Here is a 23,525-nt window from a genome sequence, read left to right as displayed (position 1 = left end):
AACTAGTGGTGTTACAGTGGTGTAGTTAGTGACTAGCAGTGTTACAGTGGTGTAGTTAGTGACTAGCAGTCTTACAGTGGTGTAGTTAGTGACTAGCAGTCTTACAGTGGTGTAGTTAGTGACTAGCAGTGTTACTGTGGTGTAACTAGTGACTAGCAGTGTTACAGTGGTGTAGTTAGTAACTAGTGGTGTAGTTAGTAACTAGTGGTGTTACAGTCGTGTAGTTAGTAACTAGTGGTGTAGTTAGTGACTAGCAGTGTTACAGTGGTGTAGTTAGTAACTACTGGTGTAGTTAGTAACTAGTGGTGATATAGTGGTGTAGTTCGTAACTAGTGGTGTTACAGTGGTGTAGTTAGTAACTAGTGGTGTAGTTAGTGACTAGCAGTGTTACAGTGGTGTAGCTAGTGACTAGTGGTGTAGTTAGTAACTAGTGGTGTAGTTCGTAACTAGTGGTGTTACAGTGGTGTAGTTAGTCACTAGTGGTGATACAGTGGTGTAGTTAGTAACTAGTGGTGTAGTTAGTGACTAGCAGTGTTACAGTGGTGTAGTTAGTGACTAGCAGTGTTACAGTGGTGTAGTTAGTGACTAGCAGTGTTACAGTGGTGTAGTTAGTGACTACTGGTGTGGCTGCTCTCACCATTCTCATCCAGAGAGAAATCATCCTGGGCATAGCGGAACTTCTCTGGGCCACAGGCAATGAAGACATCATCGTCACCAAAGAAATCCTGAAGACAGGTGACCTGGAGGAGCAGAGAGACACAGTACCATTTTAGAATGCAGGCCTGCAACAACACATATCAGATATAAAATAAATCCATCTTAGACAGTGACCAGTGTAACATCTCAGCACTACTACCTCCTTGACTCCTAATTTTCTCCCAGGTCACATGATGCTACTAACAGTGGCGGGAGCAGATTGGCTGAATACCCGGGGCACGGGGTGCAGGGGTGTTTGGAGTGTCAACAAAGCAGCATGAGAGAAATATGATGCCAAGTTTTCAAACTACTGGTAGTTTCTTTGAGAAGATATAGCTACTGTATAGAGCGATCAATGCATTTGAACAACAGCATAAATACACCCATATCACTGTTGCATGTCAAAAACCAAACGAAATGCCAAGTTCCTTAAATCTGCTGAGAATGTTCCAAAAACAAGCAACTATTCTGCACTATTCCCATACGATGTGGGAAGGTTCAATGCAAAATAACCAATGGACAACAAAGCTCTCACCAAGATCTAAGAAGCATATTGTTCTCAGAATGTTATGTGCTAGCTGGGATATTAGCTTGAAATTGGCATGGTAGCTAACTAGCTAGCTAGCTGCTTATCAAAAAGGTACAGCATGTAACAGGCTAATTTGACCCCCCAAAAATCAACCAAACCATTTCTCAATGTTTCTCAAAATTACTGTAGCTGGGTAATTAATTTGATAATGCTTTGTGACCCCCGGTTTTTACCCTGTCACCTACAGTAGAACAGACACAGTTATGCTTTCTTGTCCTACCAGATCTGCGATGAGAAGGTTCTAGCTAGTATATACAGCTCTGTCCTTCCACTGATGTTGGATGTAGCTGTACCATGTATCAGGTCCCAGGTTCCCACGACTGTTATCATTATTTATTTACACACTAATAAACACGTTAATTGTACCTAATAGAGCAGATTTAGTTTCACATGCAACTTGTATGGAGCGAGAGACTCATTGGGAGGGAGACTAGAACAGACCCAGAAGTTATGTCTGAGCGCACATTTGAGCGCCCCAGGACAGTCCATTAACTTTGTGCTGTTAAATTTTATGCTATGAAATCCTGCGATTTCATTGGGGCAGTTCGCCCTCATAGCAAATAGCTGTAAAAACAATCCAAGCAATGTTGGCACAGCCTATACGCCAGCGGAGCTGCTGTCAGAGTCACAGGGGGGCTGAGAAGTAAGTAACTGAACAGCTTGTTTTGAACAATAGATTTTAGAAACAGCAACAATTTACACATTTACCACACTTTCATGAGCATTTAAAACATAATCCATGAATGATATATATCTATATATAAATATATATATACAGTTGAAGTCAGAAGTTTACATACACTTAGGTTGGAGTCATTCAAACTAATTTTTCAACCACTCCACAGATTTCTTGTTAACAAACTATAGTTTTGGCAAGTCAGTTAGGACATCTACTTTGCTCCCAAGGATGCTACCAGACTTGTGGAGGTCTACAATTTATTTTCTTAGGTCTTGGCTGATTTCTTTTGATTTTCCCATGATGTCAAGCAAAGAGGCACTGAGTTTGAAGGTAGGCCTTGAAATACATACACAGGTACACCTCCAATTGACTCAAATGATGTCAATTAGCCTATCAGAAGCTTCTAAAGCCATGACATCATTTTCTGGAATTTACCAAGCTGTTTAAAGGCACAGTCAACTTAGTGTACGTAAACTTCTAGCCCTCTGGAATTGTGATACAGTGAATTATAAGTGAAATAATATGTCTGTAAACAATTGTTGGAAAAATTACTTGTGTCATGCACACAGTAGATGTCCTAAGCAACTTGCAGAAAATAGTTTGTTAACAAGAAATTTGTGTAGTGGTTGAAAAAACAGTTTTAATGACTCCAACCTAAGTGTATGTAAACTTCCGACTTCAACTGTATACGCACGCACGCGCACATGCACACGCACACGCACACACACACACACACACACACAGTCAAACGTCTGGACACACCCGCTCATTCAAGGGTTTTTCTTTATTTTTACTACATTGTATAATAATAGTGAAGACATCAAAACTATGAAATAGCACAAAAAATGTTAAACAAGTCAAAATATATTTTATATTTTAAATTCTTCAAAGTAGCCACCCTTTTCCTTGATAACAGCTTTGCACACTCTTGGCATTCTCTCAACAGCTTCATGAGGTAGTCACCTGGAATGCATTTCAATGAACAGGTTTTTCTTGTTAAAAGTTAATTTGGGGAATTTCCTACCTAATTAATGAGCTTGAGCCAATCATTTGTGTTGTGACAAGGTAGGGGTTGTATACGGAAGATAGCCCTATTTGGTAAAAGACCAAGTTCATATTATGGCTAGAACAGCTCAAATAAGCAAAGAGAAATGACAGTCCATCATTACTTTAAGACATGAAGGTCTGTCAATCTGGAAGATTTCAAAAACTTTGAAAGTTTCTAGTGCAGTCCCAAAAATGACCAAGCGCTATGATGAAACTAGCTCTCATGAGGACCGCCACAGAAAAGGAAGACCCCGAATTACCCCTGCTGCAGAGGATAAGTTCATTAGTGTTAACTGCACCTCAGATTGCAGCCCAAATAAATGTAACAGACACATCTCAACATCAACTGCTCAGAGGAGACTGTGTGAATCAGGCCTTCATGGTTCAATTGCTGCAAAGAAACCACTACTAAAGGACACCAATAATAAGAAGAGACTTGCTTGGGCCAAGAAACACGAGCAATGGACATTGGACCGGAAATCTGTCCTTTGGGTCTGATGATTCCAAATTTGAGAATTTTGGTTCCAACCTCTGTGTCTTTGTGAGACTGTCACGTCCTGACCATAGAGAGCTTGTATTTTTCTATTGTAGAGTAGGTCAGGGCGTGACTGGGGGGTTTTGTCTAGTTTCTTTATTTCTATGTTGCTTCTAGTTTATTTTTTCTATGTTGGGTTTTGTCTAGTTTAAATTTTCTATGTTGTGTTGTAGGTTCTTTTTTCTAGGTTGGGGTTTTCGAATGATTCCCAATTAGAGGCAGCTGGTCATCGTTGTCTCTAATTGGGGATCATATTTAAGTTGTTATTTTTCCCACTAGTGTTTGTGGGAGATTATTTTGAGTTAGTGTATGTTGCACCTCTTCGTTACAGTTTGTTGTTTTTGTTTATTAGTTTATTGTATGTCTTGCATAGTTTCACAGATAAATAAAGATGTGGAACGATACACACGCTGCACCTTGGTCTCATTCATACGACGACCGTGATAGAGACACAGAATAGGTGAATAGATGATCTCCGCATGTGTGGTTCCTACCATGAAGAATGGAGGAGGTGGTGTGATGGTGTGGGGGTGCTTTAGTGGTGACACTGTCTGTGATTTATTTAGAATTCAAGGCACAACTTAACCAGCATGGCTGCCACAGCATTCTGCAGCGATACGCCATCCCATCTGGTTTGCACTTAGTGGGACTATTTATTTTTATTTATTTATTTCACCTTTATTTAACCAGGTAGGCTAGTTGAGAACAAGTTCTCATTTACAACTGCGACCTGGCCAAGATAAAGCAAAGCAGTGCGACAGAAACAACAACACAGTTACACATGGAATGAACATGCGAACAGTCAATAACACAACAGAAAAAATAAAGTCTATATACAGTGTGTGCAAATGGCGTGAGGAGGTAAGGCAATAAATAGGCCATAGTAGCAAGTAATTACAATTTAGCAAATAACACTAGAGTGATAGATGTGCAGATGATGATGTGCAAGTAGAAATACTGGAGTGCAAAAGAGCAGAAAAGTAAATAAAATAAAAACAATATGGGGATGAGGTAGGTAGATTGGATGGGCTATTTACAGATGGGCTATGTACAGCTGCAGCGATCGGTTAGCTGCTCGGATAGCTGATGTTTAAAGTTAGTGAGGGAAATATAAGCCTCCAGCTTCAGCGATTTTTGCAATTCGTTCCAGTCATTGGCAGCAGAGAACTGGAAGGAAAGGCAGCCAAAGGAGGTGTTGGCTTTGGGGGTGACCAGTGAGATATACCTGCTGGAACGCGTGCTACGGGTGGGTGTTGTTATCGTGACCAGTGAGCTGAGATAAGGCGGAGCTTTACCTAGCAAAGACTTATAGATGACCTGAAGCCAGTGAGTCTGGCAACGAATATGTAGCGAGGGCCAGCCGACTAAACCATACAGGTCGCAGTGGTGGGTGGTATATGGTGCTTTGGTGACAAAACAGATGGCACTGTGATAGACTGCATCCAGTTTGCTGAGTAGAGTGTTGAAGGCTGTTTTGTAAATGACATCGCCAAAGTCGAGGATCGGTAGGATAGTTAGTTTTGCGAGGGTATGTTAGGCGACGTGAGTGAAGGAGGCTTTGTTGCGAAATAGGAAGCCGATTCTAGATTTAATTTTGGATTGGAGATGTTTAATATGAGTCTGGAAGGAGAGTTTACAGTCTAGCCAGGCACCTAGGTATTAGTAGTTGTCCACATATTCTAAGTCAGAACCGTCCAGAGTAGTGATGCTTGTCGGGCGGGCGGGTGGGGCAGTGAACGGTGGAAAAGCATGCATTTAGTTTAGCTAGCGTTTAACAGCACGGAAGGAGTGTTGTGTGGCATTGAAGCTCGTTTGGAGGTTTGTTAACACAGTGTCCAAAGAAGAGCCAGGTGTATGCAGAACGGTTTAGTCTGCATAGAGGTGGATCAGGGAATCACCCGCAGCAAGAGCGACATCGTTGATATATACAGAGAAAAGAGTCGGCCTGAGAATTGAACCCTGTGATACCCCCATAGAGACTGCCAGAGGTCCGGACAACAGGCCCTCCGATTTGACACACTGAAATCTGTCTGAGAAGGAGTTGGTGAACCAGGCGAGGCAGTCATTTGAGAAACCAAGGCTGTTGAGTCTGCCGATAAGAATATGGTGATTGACAGAGTCGAAAGCCTTGTCCAGGTCAATGAAGGTGGTGCACAGTACAATCTTTTATCAATGGAGGTTATGTTATCTTTTAGTACCTTGAGCGTGGCTGAGGTGCACCCGTGACCATTTCGGAAACCGGATTTCACAGCGGAGAAGGTACGGTGGGATTCGAAATGGTCAGTGATCTGTTTATTAACTTGGCTTTCGAAGACTTTAGAAAGGCAGGGCAGGATGGATATAGGTCTATAACAGTTTGGGTCTAAAGTGTCACCCTCTTTGAAGAGGGGGATGACGGCGGAAGCTTTCCAGTCTTTAGGGATCTCGGACGATACGAAAGAGAGGTTGAACAGACTGGTAACAGGGGTTGCAACAATGTCGGAGGATCATTTTAGAAAGAGAGGGTCCAGTTTGTCTAGCCCAGCTGATTTGTAGGGGTCCAGATTTTGCAGCTCTTTCAGAACATCTGCTATCTGGATTTGGGAGAAGGAGAAGCTGGGGAGGCTTGGGCAAGTAGCTGCGGGGGGCGCGGAGCTGTTGGCCGGGGTTGGGGTAGCCAGGAGGAAAGCATGGCCAGCCGTAGAGAAATGCTTGTTGAAATTCTCAATTATCGTGGATTTATCAGTGGTGACAGTGTCACCTAGCCTCAGTGCAGTGGGCAGCTGGGAGGAGGTGCTCTTGTTCTCCATGGACTTTGCAGTGTCCCAAAACTTTTTGGAGTTAGAGCTACAGGATGCAAATTTCTGTTTGAAAAAGCTAGCCTTTGCTTTCCTGACTGACTGCATGTATTGGTTCCTGACTTCCCTGAACAGTTGCTTATCGCGGGGACTATTCGATTCTATTGCAGTCCGCCACAGGCTGTTTTTGTGCTGGTCGAGGGCAGTCAGGTCTGGAATGAACCAAGGGCTATATCTGTTCTTAGTTCTACATTTTTTGAAAGGGGCATGCTTATTTAAGATGGTGAGGAAATTACTTTTAAAGAATGACCAGACATCCTCGACTGACAGGATGAGTTCAATATCCTTCTAGGATACCCGGGCCAGGTTGATTAGAAAGCCCTGCTCGCAGAATCAAATCAAATCTATTTATAAAGCCCTTCTTACATCAGCTGATATCTCAAAGTGCTATACAGAAACCCAGCCTAAAACCCCAAACAGCAAGCAATGCAGGTGTAGAAGCACGGTGGCTTGGAAAAACTCTCTAGAAAGGCCAGATCCTAGGAAGAAACCTAGAGAGGAACCAGGCTATGAGGAGTGGCCAGTCCTCTTCTGGCTGTGCTGGGTGGAGATTATAACAGAACATAGCCAAGATGTTCAAATGTTCATAGATGACCAGCAGGGTCAAATAATAATAATCACAGTGGTTGTCGAGGGTTCAACAGGTCAGCACCTCAGGAGTAAATGTCAGTTGGCTTTTCATAGCCGATCATTCAGAGTATCTCTACCGCTCCTGCTGTCTCCAGAGAGAATAAGTGTTTTAGGGAGCGTGATGAGGGGTGGTCGTTTGACCGCACACCCATAGCGGATGCAGGCAATGAGGTACTGATCGCTGAGATCCTGATTGAAAACAGCAGAGGTGTATTTGAAGGGCAAGTTGGTCAGGATAATATCTATGAGGGTGACCATGTTTACGGATTTAGGGTTGTACCTGGTGGGTTCCTTGAAAATGTGTGTGAGATTGAGGGCATCTATCTTAGATTGTAGGACTGCCGGGGTGTTAAGCATATCCCAGTTTAGGTCACCTAACAGAACGAACTCTGAAGATAGATGAGGGGCAATCAATTCACATATTGTGTCTAGGGCACAGCTGGGAGCTGGGGGGGTCTATAACAGGCGGCAACAGTGAGAGACTTATTTCTGGAGAGATTCATTTTTTTAATTAGAAGCTCGAATTGTTTGGGCATAGACCTGGAAAGTATGACAGAACTTTGCAAGCTATCTCTGCAGTAGATTGCAACTCCAGCCCCTTTGGCAGTTCTATCTTGATGGAAAATGTTGTAGTCGGGGATGGAAATCTCAGAATTTTTGGTAGCCTTCCTAAGCCAGGATTCAGACACGGCAAGGACATCAGGGTTGGCAGAGTGTGCTAAAGCTGTGAGTAAAATAAACTTACGGAGGAGGCTTCTGATGTTAACATGCATGAAACCAAGGCTTTTCAGTTACAGAAGTCAACAAATGAGAGTGCCTGGGGACACGCAGGGCCTGGGTAAACCTCCACATCACCCGAGGAACAGAGGAGGAGTAGGATGAGGGTATGGCTAAAGGCTATCAAAACTGGTTGTCTAGTGCGTTGGGGACAGAGAATAAAAGGAGCAGATTTCTGGGCGTGGTAGAATAGATTCAGGGAATAATGTACAGACAGGGTTATGGTGGGGAGCGGGTACAGTGGAGGTAAACTCAGGCTTTGTGTGACGATAAGAGAGGTTGCATCTCTGGACGTACTAGTTATGCTGGGTGAGGTCACCGCATGTGTGGGAGGTGGGAAAAAGGAGGTATCTGAGGCATGTTGAGTGGGACTAGGGGCTCCGCAGTGAACTAAAACAATGATATCTATCCTAAACAACAGTGTACAAGGCATATTGACATTTGAGAGAGACATAAAGCGAGGCATGAAGCAATCACAGGTGTTGATTGGGAGAGCTAGCTAAGTCAACAACGGGTAAGACAACAGCAGCTAATCAGCTAAGACAACAACAACAGGTAAAATGGCGATGAATGGGCAGAGAGGGTCGGTTAACTACACACAGGGCCTGAGTTCGGGGCTGGGGCCGACAGATAAACAAAAATAAACAAAATGGAGTACCGTGATTAATGAACAGTCCAGCAGGCATCAGCTTTGTAGCCAAGTGATCATAGGGTCCAGTGAACAGCAATAGATGAAACAGGGAAGCCGCTGGGTAGTCGTTACTACCTAGCAAGCTGTAGACACGGCGTTTAAATTTAGCAGGCCGGGGCTAGTAGAAGCGCCTGCTGCGACGTCCGGCAAAGGCCGTTGGGGGCACAGCGGATGGAGTTACGTCGGCAGACCAGTCGTGGTGGAATGGCGGAGCGTCGTGTCATTTGTTTTTCAACAGGACAATGACCCAAAACACAACTCCAGGCTGTGTAAGGGCTATTTGATCACGAAGGAGAGTGATGGAGTGCTGCATCAGATGACCTGGCCGCCACAATCACTTGACCTCAACCCAATTGAGATGGTTTTGGAGTTGGACTGCAGAGTGCAGGAAAAGCAGCCAACAAGTGCTCAACTCCTTCAAGACTGTTGGAAAAGCATTCCTCAAGAAGCTGGTTGAGGGAATGCGAAGAGTGTGCAAAGCTGTCATCAAGGCAAAGGGTGGCTACTTTGAAGAATCTAAAATCTAAAATATGTTAAACATTTTTTGGGTTATTACATAACTCCATATATGTTATTTCATAGTTTTGATGTCTTCACTACTATTCTACAATGTAGAAAATAGTAAAAATAAAGACAAACCCTTGATTGAGTAGGTGTGTCCAAACTTTTGACTGGCACTGTATATATTTTTAACAATCGCTTCTAACGCCCTGATGGGCGGGCCGCCACTGATCAGTAACAACATTACAGTAACAGCTACACACAGAAAGAGCAGGGAAATTCAGCAGTAAACTTGTGCTCCAAAAAGAGGGCCAGTCTCATACTTCATTAACATTCTCTATTTCTCTCAAGTGTTTTTAAAATGCTGACTGTGTGTTAATTAAAAAAATGTTGCTTATAATTGTGCAAGGTTTGAGATTAGTGAATAGCTATGGGGCTAGCTCCTAGAATTATTTAAAACCTTGTGTTTAATACCGCTTAAATTGTAGATGGTTGCGGATTATAAATTATGTGGATAGGAAAGGACTGACTAAGACATGGGATAAAAGACTAACATCCTAGATCAAGAAATTGTATTAGGAGGAACTGAAATTTTCAGTATATAGGAGACAGAGGTGAATGTATCTAAGATGACATCTAATGAGGCAGATCTCCTTCAGCCTTCTAGGCTTGGGCGGTGTACCGTACAAACCGTATACCAGGGTATTCAGAAAGAGCCACGGGATACTTTTTCAATACCATCTAAACTATTTCTTTGAAGTTTTTTTTATACATTTAAATATTTGTAGCTACTTAAAAGTAAAGACCTGCAGTCAACTTGTACAATACGTTAGGCGATAAAGAAAATTGTGTTCTTCACTTCACCTGTCACATAATATTTCATTATGAAGCTTACTGGTAGTCCCCAGTCATGTGGTGTTTGTTTACAAACACACAACATGAGACCGGAACCTTGTGAGTCACTGTTGTGCAGCACGTGCCAGGTGATCTACTGTAGTTAGGGTATGGAATTTTAGAACTAAATGTTTGCCAGCTAGAAATGTTATAACTATTAAGTTAACTGTCTAAAATGTGCTAAACGGTCTGAAGTTGTGCATTTGATTTGCTAATTTAGTAGGTAGTTAGCTATCTAGCTAAGTGATAGCTTATTCCAAAATCAAGCTTTGCTTGGTAACAGCAGAAAATCCCCTCCTGGATCAAGAGCCTTGCTGTCTAATATTTGTTTTGTGCACGCAGCAAACGGTGAGTAGAATTTTTTTAATATAATTTCATGAGCTGGGATGTCTGTCCTGCAAATAGTTTAGGTTAGAGATTGTATAAAATGTTTGCAATCGCTTGTTAGCATTTCGTTAGCATTGTCTATGGGATTTGACTTGTACTTGTTAGCATTGCTAATCTTCGGATTACAGAGGCTACTCCGGGATGGTACAAGGTCGGTATGAAGGTATGACAATCTGGATACTGCCGAAGCCTTCTAATGTAGTCCAACAGCAGTCAAAAACGTTGGTTTACGGTATGTAACCCCGATTCTCATTGGTCACTATGGGACCAATGACCCGCCAATGAGAGCCAATAACCTGCACAAGGGTGCGTCCCATAGTGAGATGTTGAACCGAGTTGACTGAAAGAGAACTCGCCTATAACAGCTAGGCCTATAGGTAGTATGAAAGAAAGCTGCTTGTGCCTCTTAAGGACACTTGACATGTTAGCATGGCTATTAGAGCCACACATTACAATCACACACACAGTCTAACGTTACTGAGTCTTTCATAAATCACTAATTACTGTGTATAACACAGCTCAGTTTAAACCATTCCTCTAGGGTCTGCTCCCCTCCACTGCAGCTGTTCATATCAGAGGCTGCTTACTGGACAGATGTCTCTGGCCACACCCCTTTCACTGATGATCCTCCAATAGAAAAGCCCTGTTACTGGGTAGCATGTTTAATAGGCCCTCCCACACCCCACCTCGAAAACACAGTCCTACTCTCTGGTCTCCCTGGTGACAGGGGGTCCAAGCAGGGGGCCACACCCCAGAGGTTCAGGCCCTGGAAGGTATTACATCACATCACAACCTCTTTTGTGACACACGTCTAAACTATGAGCTGCTGCCAATTGTGGCACGCCCCACCCTGGCAGCTGCCATGATGCTTGTCTTCTCTACTGGAAATTCTGCTAAAAGTGGAGGAGTGTCCGGATGGCATGGCGTCTGGAAGATGTACCCCTTCCATGTCCCACGGGTCCAGGCCATGGCCAGGGGGTAGGAGTGGCACAAACCCTAGGGTCAAACAAAATGGCTATATATATGTAATCCCTTTCTTATTGCTTTGTCATTGTAGACCTCTAATTAGCAGAACTCTTTCATCAAAATGAATGGAGTGTCTGTTGAACACAATATTGTAAGCTTCAAAATAAATAACTTTTCTATTTCCTTTAATCTTACAATTGCTGTGTCCCATTTAACAGGGATGTAGCTATAATGGTGACCTTTTAAGGATGCCTCTCAGGCAATCATTTCTCAGATGGGGAGCGTGATGGGGTCCCTCTAACCCCCAACCCAGCCCCCCAGCACATCCCTAGGTGGTGCTGATGGAGATGGGATGTAAATCGGGGTCTTTGGAGGTCTCCTGGGGATCCAGGTGTCAGACCCTTTGTTGACAACTGCCCATCAAGGCTGGCCGGGCTCCCCAGCTGCACCGTTAATGAAATCAATGGAGAGCAGGAGGAGAGGGGGGCTGCGGGGGTGAAGCAAGCCACAGGGCCCTATGAGGGAGGTCATAGTTGGACCACAGTATGTCTATGGTTCATATCTGTCTCTGTCTTTCTGTGTCCCCCACACCCACTCCCCCATGCTTTTATTCAGGGTCACTCTGGATGAGTCAGAGGTCATTATTAGAGTGATGAGAATCCAGCAGACAGACAAAAGGAGCAATACAGTATAGAGGTGGACCGATTAAATCGGCATGGCAGATTAATTAGGGCCGATATCAAGTTTTCATAACAATCGGTAATTGGCCTTTTTGGATGCCGATTATGGCCGATTACATTGCACTCCATGAGGAAACTGCGTGGCAGGCTGACCACCTGTTACGCGAGTGCAGCAAGGAGCCAAGGTAAGTTGCTAGCTAGCATTAAACTTGTCTTTTAAAAAGCAATCAATCTTCACATAATCACTAGTTAACTACACATGGTTGAGGATATTACTAGGTTAACTAGCTTGTCCTGCGTTGCATATAATCATTGCGGTGCCTGTTAATTTACCATCGAATCACAGCCTACTTCAACTTTGCCAAACGGGGGATGATTTAACAAAAGCGCATTCACGAAAAAAGCACAATCGTTGAACAAATGTACGTAACCATAAACATCAATGCTTTTCTTAAAATCAATACACAGGAGTATATATTTTAAACCTGCATATTTAGTTAAAAGAAATTCATTTTAGCAGGCAATATTAACTGGGGAAATTGTGTCACTTCTCTTCGTTCAGCGCAAGCAGAGTCAGGGTATATGCAACAGTCTGGGCCGCCTGGCTCGTTGCGAACTGTGTGAAGACCATAACTAATTTTCCAGAATCGTAAGCATTCATTCAAACAGCACTTTACTGCGTTTGCACAGTGCTGTTTATGACTTCAATCCTATCAACTCCCCGAGATTAGTCTGGCAATACTAAAGTGCCTATAAGAACATCCAATAGTCAAAAGGCATATGAAATACAAATGGTACAGAGAGAAATAGTCGACGCGTCATAATTCCTATAATAACTACAACCTAAAACTTCTTAACTGGGAATATTGAAGAACTGGGAATATTGAACCACCAGCTTTCATATGTTCTCATGTTCTGAGCAAGGAACTTAAACGTTAGCTTTTTTACATGGAACATATTGCACTTTTACATTCTTCTCCAACATTGTGTTTTTTGCATTATTTAAACCAAATTGAACATGTTTCATTATTTATTTGAGACTTAATAGATTTTATTTATGTATTATATTAAGTTAAAATAAAAGTGTTAATTGTTCATTCAGTATTGTTGTAATTGTCATTATTACACACACACACACACACACACACACACATTATATATTTAAAAAAATATATATATATATATTTTTATAAGAATACATTTGGACAATTAATCGGTATCGGCTTTTTTTGGTCCTCCAATAATCAGTATAGGCATTGAAAAATCATAATCGGTCGACCTCTAATACAGTATAACTTCTTAGAAGACAGAAAATGTAGGTCAAATATAATGGTCTATAGAGAATAAGCCTCCCATGTATTGCTTTATGCAGTGATGGTCAACATTAGAATTATAATTCTATCTCATACTATCTATCAAGTCCACTACTTTAGAATGACAGGTCAGTGACCAGAGTACTGGCCTGAGGGCATCCAAACATGTCCGTGTATGAAATCAGATCATCAATACAATCAGTGACCCTAGACTTGTTATTTTGAGAATTCATCCATTTCTGGAGAAAAACATTGGAACTCATAGCCAGCGAGAAGTGTTTTGGAAACTGTGGTGTGGGAATGTGGGCTGAATAGAAAACTAATGAGTGTGTTGCTGCAGTAATGGAAATAAAATAGTCTGATCCACATGAAGCCGTAGATAGTCAGCCTTTCCAGAGATCCCGTGTCCCTCCAGAAAAGTCAGTCATACTGCACTACCATTACCACCAGGGAATCAAACCACACGCTGTCTGTCTAAGTATATACCCATCTAACCATGTTTTCTGTCCTACGTCATTGAGAAGCACTACTTGATCACTTAAATCAACTGAATGTTTATGTTTATGCTCAGACATGAGTGCAGCCACTGTTGTATGGTGCTATAGGCAGCCCACTCAGCACACCAGTGCGCTTTAGACAAGAGGAGCTGTCATGTCATCTAGTGTGACAGCCACTGATTTTGTGGGGATTTGTGCTGACACACACATAGAGCTAATTGACTGCAGAGCTCCTGATTATAGAAATGCCTGTCTGATCTGACAGCACTATCACTGTGACACACATGGCCTAGAAAGGTCCAGAAGGGACATGGACAGTAGGAGCAGTACAGCAGGAGGACCTGGGGACAAAGGCAGAGGAGACTTCCCAGTGAGCAAGATGGTCATTTTGACATCACTGCAACCAGTTTTGCCAGCTGTGTTGTCCTGTCCTCCATCTTGCTAAGGAAGTATTACATTGAGAAAAAGTATTCACGGAAGTCGGAGCAGATCAGGTCCGAGACAGCAGAGAGCATGACACGTTGCCTGTAGACACCAGCGTAATCCTGATTGGGCTCGCTTCCACCAGCTCACATAAGGAACTGTGTTGAGCTAGCCAGGGTAAGGTGGGGCCACTAACCCTCATCTGTCAACTCCTTTCACCTCTCAGCACCACAGTCACCACAGCTTACACGGACCAGCCAACCAATCACAAGCCTCAGCCAGGCAGACGCCACAGCTTAAATTGACCAGTCAGCCAATCACAACTCAGTCAGGCAGATACCACAGTTTACACCGACCTGCCAGCCAATCACATCTCACTAACCATAAGGAGGAGAGGGGCCGGTCAGAGACATGCTGTACACTTACACTAAGATCAAATATCTAATCACCACAAGGCTTTACCCAACCATTAACATGAACAGTAAGGAGGAGGTTTGGAAATACTGTATGGGTTATTTCAATCATGCCTTTGGTTGCTCTTATTAAAGTACTTATCCAGAGCGATTCAAGTTGTCACCTTTCTCAAGTCAATACATCACAATTGCAGTTTGATTTCAACTGTGCATTTACTTACATTGTAGTTGCATTGATACTAAATTCTATATAAAGTTATACCCTAACATACAGCGACATTTGTTCATACACCCTCCTCTCAGCCGAGACTTATCACTGAATATTAAAGCGGAAAGCTGTGCATCTTGGGAGAAGAGTGTGTCTGAGTGAGATCATTCTCCAGATATCATATGATGCTTACTGCTGTGAAGATAGAGGCACATCTACATCTATATTAAATGGCTTTGCTCAGGGCTTCATTTTTGCAGGGCAACAGTCACATTGCCACACAGTGAGACAGAGGAGGTTTGGGAGCACAGTCGTAGGATGAGGCTGTGGCTGACAGGGCAGCAGGCAGTGGTGATGTGATCTGAGTGGATGGGGGAGAAGATGCCCACAAACATGGACCAGGGAGGAAAGGGGAGGAGGGGGTGACCTTCAACGCGGGTGTGCCTGTCAGACTGGCTACCAGCATTCATATATACAGTAGACACACACACAGAGAGCTGGAGATGAACTCAGGGGAGGGACCGTCTAGGCCACCAACTAGGCCAGACACTCTGCAATAAGAGGAAAGACAGTGCTGTAGCCTCAACAGAGGAAGACATCAAGGCCAATCAACAGCTGCCTCTTCAGCACATAAAGGCCAATCAACAGCTCCCCCCTCAGCAGCATCACTGACATATCATCACACCACTCAGAAAGGGGGATCTACGCTCCCTCAAAGAAGAAAAGGAGTTCAAAAACATCTGATCTGAGATGACAGGTCAATGCCAATCCATTCTGTCTGAGTTCATGCAATCGCAGACAAGGCCTTTCTTACTCTTCTGTCGGTCCAAGTCCTTTATTACTACTCTGCCATTGGTCTGATTAGACAGCGCATTTGGATTAGTAGCTAACACTGTAACTAAAGACCTCCACTTCGGAGGGCTGTGAGAATGAGCACATAACACTAGAACTGCCATAGGCCAACGGCCACTGACGTTTGATTTAGTAAATACATTTTTTAAATCTTCCGGCAAAAAAAGCTACAGTGTATGTCCTGCTCCGACCCGGGCTTTTCGTAAATGTTTGTATTTTACACTATTTATAGCCTTAACTGTTTTTTTCTCCACACCTATTCCAAACTTAACCCGCCAAGAAATGTGCTGTAGGACGTTGGTACCCAGCCAGACGCTAATGCGTCTCGCTTTCCTCACTGAATGAATGACAAATAGATGAATGGCTGATAATTGTGCACCTTACTATACAATTGAATAAAAAATGAGGCCTAACTGAATGATAAGGAGGGTGAATTTAGAAAGGCAGAGTTTGTGTTATACGTATTTATCAGCAGCCTTGCGGGTTGATGCCATTCTCTTTTACACTTTACTTTTTAAAAATAAGCTGTTTTAAGAAGGATTTATTTACTATAACTCTTTTTCTAATCAAATTTATTGTAAGGGAAACAAAAAGATGCTACGTGTTGCAGTAGGCCTTTAGAATAATGCTAAACATTTCCTTGACTGGAAACAAACAATGCCAGTCAGCCTGCACAGCCAGCCCATTGAAACTACCCCGAAACTATACCCAAACTAATTTCACACATAATAAAAGTTAGCCTATAGACCTGATTAAATTGACAATAATCTGATGGGTGACAATATTAGGACTATCAGTTGTCAAACTGTACAATCCATGAAGCAATGGGTGCATCTTGTAATTGACAGATGCAGGGAAAGGAGCATCATTTTTATCATATCCTCCTTCAGAGTCACATGCAGGTAAAACATTTTGATTTCTATATAATATCAGAAAGAGCATATTCTGCCATTTCTATGACACATTTGTCAAATAACTCTCAAAATTCAAGAGGTGGAGCTCTATTTGCAAATGTCATTTTCCCAAGAATATCCATGCTGTCCATGCATTCGCCACATGACCACTCGTGCGGCAGCATTGCTCTGGCTACTATTCAAAAACTAGTAACATTAAAATATGCTACTCTGTTGTCAATGTTAGAAATGGAGAAACAAACTGATAATGGTGCATCTTCCACTGGGAGAGTCAAATCAGACACTGAGTACAACATACAATGTGTGTAGTTCACAAAGGCAAGCCCAACCAAACGACTGGATGCACTGAGTTGGAGTCGCATGGCGGATTGGATATTAAGCTTGCTGATGAAGAGTCTTCATCTGATTCTGATGTTGATTTCGAGCCTCCACCTCTGATGCCTGAGCCTCGCTGCAGAAAAACCAGAACAGAGCCAACTGAGACAGTGATCCCCAACTGCCACGGTGCGACTGGAGTCTGGGAGGGATGCCACGGTGCAACAGGAGTCTGGGAGGGATGCCACGGTGCGACTGGAGTCTGGGAGGGATGCCACGGTGCGACTGGAGTCTGGGAGGGATGCCACGGTGCAACAGGAGTCTGGGAGGGATGCCACGGTGCGACTGGAGTCTGGGATGGATGCCACGGTGAGACAGGAGTCTGGGAGGGATGGCACGGTGAGACAGGAGTCTGGGAGGGATGGCACGGTGCGACCGGAGTCTGGGATGGATGCCACGGTGCGACCGGAGTCTGGGATGGATGCCACGGTGCAACAGGTGTCTGGGAGGGATGGCACGGTGCGACCGCAGTCTGGGATGGATGCCACGGTGCGACCGGAGTCTGGGATGGATGCCACGGTGTAACAGGAGTCTGGGAGGGATGGCACGGTGCGACCGGAGTCTGGGATGGATGCCACGGTGCAACAGGAGTCTGGGAGGGATGCCACGGTGTAACAGGAGTCTGGGATGGATGCCACGGTGTAACAGGAGTCTGGGAGGGATGGCACGGTGTAACAGGAGTCTGGGAGGGATGCCACGGTGCAACAGGAGTCTGGGATGGATGCCACGGTTTGGGTAGAAACGAGAGATGAGTTTGTGACATGCAGATGTTGCAGCACATCAGAGATTGTACTGTTGACTTTGTACACAGAAAAGGAAACATTACGTGGGACATGTCTATGGACGAAGTCAAAACATTTATTTCACTCTTTTATGTCCGTGGGGCACACGGCGGAAAGAGCATGGATGTGGAGTCATTTTGGTCTCATAGGTATGAGATGGACTTTTTCCGCGAGACCATGGTACACAACCGCTTCAGAGAGATTATACGAGACCTGCAACAGCTGCACACGAAGATGTGTGCTGACTGTGGACCCAAAGCATGAAGAGACGAAGAGATTGATTAATGCGTAAAGGCACGTGTATAAGGGCACAATACAAATCAAATTTTATTAGTCACATGCCTCGAATACTACAGGTGTCAGACCTTACAGTGAAATTCTTACTTACGAGCCCATAACCAACAATGCAGTTTAAAAAACATACAAATAAGAGATAAAAGTAACAAGAAATTAAAGAGCAGCAGTGAAATAACAATAGCGAGACTATATACAGGGGGGTACCGATACGGAGTCAATGTGCGGGGGCACCGGTTATTTGAGGTAGTATGTACATGTAGGTAGAGTTATTAAAGTGACTACGCATAGATGACAACAGAGAGTAGCAGTGGTGTAAAGAGGGGTGGGGGGTGGCACTGCAAATAGTCTGGGTAGCCATTTGGCTAGATGTTCAGGAGTCTTACGGCTTGGGGTAGAAGCTGTTTAGAAACCTCTGGACCTAGACTTGGCGCTCCGGTACTGCTTGTCGTGCGGTAGCAGAGAGAACAGTCTATGACTAGGGTGGCTGGAGTCTTTGGCAATTTTTAGGGCCTTCCTCTGACACCGCCTGGTATAGAGGTCCTGGATGGCATGCATGAAGCTTGGCCCCAGTGATGTACTGGACCGTTGGCACTACCCTCTGTAGTGCCTTGAGGTCGGAGGCCGAGCAGTTGCCATACCAGGCAGTGATGCAACCCGTCAGGATGCTCTCGATGGTGCAGCTGTAGAACCTTTTGAGGACCCATGCCAAATCTTTTCAGTCTCCTGAGGAGGAATAGGTTTTGTCGTGCTCTCTTCACGACTGTCTTGGTGTGCTTGGACCATGTTAGTTTGTTGGTGATGTGGACACCAAGGAACTTGAAGCGCTCAACCTGCTCCACTGCAGCCCCATCGATGAGAATGGGGGTGGGCTCAGTCCTCTTTTTCCTGTAATCCACAATCATCTCCTTTGTCTTGATCACGTTGAGGGAGATGTTGTCCTGACACCACACGGCCAGGTCTCTGACCTCCTCCCTATAGGCTGTCTCATCGTTCTCGGTGATCAGGTCTACCACTGTTGTCATCGGCAAATTGAATGATGGTGTTGGAGTCGTGTTTGGCCATGCAGTCATGAGTGAACATGGAGTACAGGAGGGGACTGAGCACGCACCCCTGAGGGGCCCCTATGTTAAGGATCAGTGTGGCGGATGTGTTGTTGCCTACTCTTACCACCTGGGGGCGGCCCGTCAGGAAGTCCAGGATCCAGTTGCAGAGGGAGGTGTTTAGTCCCAAGGTCCTTAGCTTATTGATGAGCTTTGAGGGCACTATGGTGTTGAACGCTGAGCTGTAGTCAATGAATAGCATTCTCACATTGGTGTTCCTTTTGTCCAGGTGGGAAAGGGCAGTATGGAGTGCAATGGACATTGAAACATCTGTGGGGCGGTATGGAAATTGGAGTGGGTCTAGGGTTTCTGGGATGATGGTGTTGATGTGAGCCATGACCAGCCTTTCAAATCACGTCATGGCTACAGACGTAAGTGCTACGGGTCGGTAGTCAGTTAGGCAGGTTACCTTAGTGTTCTTGGGCACAGGGACTATGGTGGTCTGCTTAAAACCTGTTTGGGAAAGGCGTCCCGCTAGCGGCACACCTGGCCAACATCCGGTGAAATTGCAGAGTGCCAAATTCAAAAACAGAAATACTCATAATAAAAATACATAAAACATACAAGTGTTATACATCAGCTTAAATATTAACTTCTTGTTAATCCAGCCGCTGTGTCAGATTTCAGAAAGGCTTTACGGCGAAAGCATACCATGCGATTATCTGAGGACAGCGCCCCGCGTACAAAACCATACAAACATTTTCCAGCCAAGTAGAGGAGTAACAAAAGTCAGAAATAGCCATAAAATTAATCACTTACCTTTCATGATCTGCATATGGTTGCACTCACAAGACTCCATGTTACACAATAAATGTTTGTTTTGTTCGATAAAGTCCCTCTTTATGTCCAAAAACCTCCATTTTGTTGGCGTGTTTTGTTCAGTAATCCATTGGCTCAAAGGCGGTCACAACAGGCAGACGAAAAATCCAAATAGTACCAGTAAAGTTCGTAGAAACATGTCATATGATGTTTATAATCAATCCTCAGGTTGTTTTTTTTGTCTAAATAATCAATAATATTTCAACCGGTGAATAGCGTCGTCAATATAAAGGAAAAACGACGAAAGGTGCACCAAACAGGTCTGGGACTTTCCACTGTCCACTCATTCAAAGTGGTCATTCTCCCTCATTTTTCAGAATAAAAGCCTGAAACAATGTCTAAAGACTGTTCACATCTAGTGGAAGCCATAGGGAATGCAATCTGGGTCATATCCCTTTATATGGTGGATAGGCTTTCAATGGAAAAACACCCATTTCAAAATAATGGCACTTCCTGGATGGATTTTCCTCAGGTTTTCGCCTGCCATATCAGTTTTGTTATACTCATAGACATAATTTTAACAGTTTTAGAAACTCTAGAGTGTTTTCTATCCAAATCTACCAATTATATGCATATCCTAGCTTCTGGGCCTTAGTAACAGGCAGTTTGCTTTGGTCATGCTTTTCATCCGGGTGTGAAAATACTGCCCCCTTTCCCAAACAGGTTTTAAAACATGTTGGTATTACAGACTCGAACAGGGAGAGGTTGAAAATGTCAGTGAAGACCCTTGCCAGCTGGTCAGTGCATGCTCACAGTACACGTCCTGGTAATCCGTGTCCAATACAATCAACAAATTATCATTTTTATATCTTGTCATTAATATATTTCCATAAATATTTATTGTGGCAATTCATTGTTCATGCACTGATGCTTTTGTTTACCTGGCTGGTTATATTATCATCATCATCATCATCTTGTTTGTTTCTACATTGTCAGGTTGATATGCATATGCTAAAGGTGACGCCAGGCAACGTTCTCTAGCGAGTACTGATAGGCTGAAAGGCCAGGCAGTTCTAGTGTTAATGGTTAATCCTTTAGCCTTGATACTATTGAACAAACTGGAGGAGTTATACAGCAGCTCAGCCTAGCTTTGTGTGTGTGTGTGTGTGTGTGTGTGTGTGTGTGTGTGTGTGTGTGTGTGTGTGTGTGTGTGTGTGTGTGTGTGTGTGTGTGTGTGTGTGTGTGTGTGTGTGTGTGTGTGTGTGTGTGTGTGTGTGTGTGTGTGTGTTCTGAGTGATTGGAGGGAAACAACTCCCATCTACAGGCTTTACATTACCATAATTACATGTACACTTCATCTAAAAGCCATTGGAACTGTAAGACCACTAGCGCTCATAAAACAAAAGCAGAATGAGTGAAATCAATAAGCAGGGTAACCACGGAAACAGACACACAGGCTCCACACTGTGCAGGGAGCCTGAGAACAGTCTGCCTATCCCAGTTCATCTCCGTCATCTATGTCCACAGCAGTCAAGGTTACACAACATACGACAGTAACTACTGGAGAGCTTCCCAGAATTCAGCAGCTCATCTCCTGGACATAGACTTCACATTGCTGCAATGCATCTCCTTCAGTCTGAGAGACAACTGGCCCACTGAAATAACACTTAAGAGGATTCACTGTGTCAAATGTAATTTCATTTTATATATATATATATATATTTTTTTTTTACATAAACTCAACTCTCTGCCCCCCCAATGACCAGATCCACAGAATGCAGCGTCAGCCAGCAGCAACCAGAAGAGGACATGATGTCATCCCAATATTCCTGCTCCCTTCCAGGCCTGGCTAAAATGGCCGTACCAGTGTAATCCCATTAGAGCTAATCCCAGCTCGGTGCCTCTCTCCTGGGTACAGCTCCCTGCTCCGTACCCCTCCACCCCCTCTCCTTCCCTTCTCCCTGGCCCTGCCTCCCTGAGGGGTAGGGTGGGGTGAAGGCACACGGGGGGTCTAGGGTGCGCCACTAATTAAGATGTAGACATACATTGACATCCGAACATGCAGATTGGCTGTGAGAATGACTTGTGGGCCCGGAAAATGTGTGTAATCCAAACATAGGCTCTCATTATCATGCTGGGGATAAAATTATGTTTTTGGCTAATCCTATCCAAGTGCATCCTGGGACAGTGCCCATAGTGGCTGACACACACACACCAGCTCTATTAGGTCTATTGTTATACTGTATGGAACTGTCTTTGGAAACATGGAGATACTGCAAGGGGTGTTAGAAATGAGTAGAACTAATCTAGTATCACAGATCAGGTGATAGTGTGTTAGGCTCTGGAACACTGTTGTGTGTGGTATGTTTCTCTATATGGAGCCCGGCAGCAGCTTCTACACACAGCTGAAAGGTGAAAGCACAGGTTGGAATCTTCCCCTGTTGCCATAGAGACACATGATATATGCTTGTTTTACATTCAACACTTATGTAGATTTGATCCATTCAAATGAGCTCTAAATATTTCAGCATCTTGTCTCACCATAACCAATTGTACAGCAATCAGCTAGGCTGCTATATACAGCTAGGCCGCTATATACAGCTAGGCCGCTATATACAGCTAGGCCGCTATATACAGCTAGGCCGCTATATACAGCTAGGCCGCTATATACAGCTAGGCCGCTATATACAGCTAGGCTCCACAGGAGGTTGGTGGCACCTTAATTGGGGAGGATGGGCTCGTGGTAATGACTGGAGCGGAGTCAGTGGAAAGGTATCAACAACATAAAACACATGGTTTCCATGTGCTTGATGTCATTCCATTTGCTCTGTTCCGGCCATTATTATGAGCCGTCCTCCCCTCAGCAGCCTCCTATGCTAGGCCCCTATATAAACAGCAGTTGATCCATACATTGTATGCTATACAGCATTTCCTGTTGCTGCAGGATTATTTCCCTGGTGAAGCAAACTGGCTCAAATTAAGATCCTACATCTGTAGCAGTGATAATGGCACTAGAACCAGTGTTGTTCCATCCTGGCCCCTGGCTGTTTCCCCTGGTATCTGATAGGTCAACATGGAGCTAATCCTCCACAGCTACTGCCACACTGACCTGTCAATCAGAACACAGATCTGTCAAACAGAGATAACCACCTGATTAAGCAATCATACATAAATATGGCACTGCTCTGTGGATCAATACCCCCTGCAATCACAATGACTGGAAGGATCTCGCAAGCTAATCATGTAACCAAGCAAGCAAAATGTTTTATCTTATTTAATATTAATGAAACAATTACACTGCAGGCGAGGCACACTGCATTTTCCACTCTGTTGTCTTCGGTTACTGAATCTTCAGTATGAAGCCAGCCAAAGAGAAAAAGAACAATGCAATGGGATAGGACTAGGTCTCTCATTCTACATGATCTACATCCCTGTAGTTCCTAAAAAGGAACCAATGACCTTTCAACAAAAAGCCCAGTCCAGCCAAGAACGGAGACAGCAAGTCTTCCACTAGGCACCAACGCTTGTTTGAGCCAAAACTAAAGCCCTCTTCAAAGGAAAGTCTTCCACTAGGCACCAACGCTTGTTTGAGCCAAAACTAAAGCCCTCTTCAAAGGAAAGTCTTCCACTAGGCACCAACGCTTGTTTGAGCCAAAACTAAAGCCCTCTTCAAAGGAAAGTCT

General features: G+C 43.9%; 1 protein-coding gene across 2 annotated transcripts in view; it reads right to left on the bottom strand.

Moving 5' to 3' along the window:
- The window catches only part of LOC106563431 (neuronal migration protein doublecortin), a 140,221-nt gene that overhangs the window by 46,744 nt on the left and 69,952 nt on the right, over positions 1-23,525 (bottom strand). For both annotated transcript variants that reach the window (XM_082958239.1, XM_082958240.1), the window contains exon 4: positions 638-740. In XM_082958239.1, coding sequence (XP_082814365.1) covers positions 638-740 — 103 coding nt within the window. The remainder of the gene's footprint in view (positions 1-637; positions 741-23,525) is intronic.

Source organism: Salmo salar, chromosome 11 (genome assembly GCF_965601325.2).
Source record: "Salmo salar chromosome 11, fSalSal1, whole genome shotgun sequence".
Classification (NCBI taxonomy): Eukaryota; Metazoa; Chordata; class Actinopteri; order Salmoniformes; family Salmonidae; genus Salmo; species Salmo salar.
Note: the sequence above shows the minus strand (reverse complement) of the source record. Positions and strands in the feature narration are given on the sequence as shown.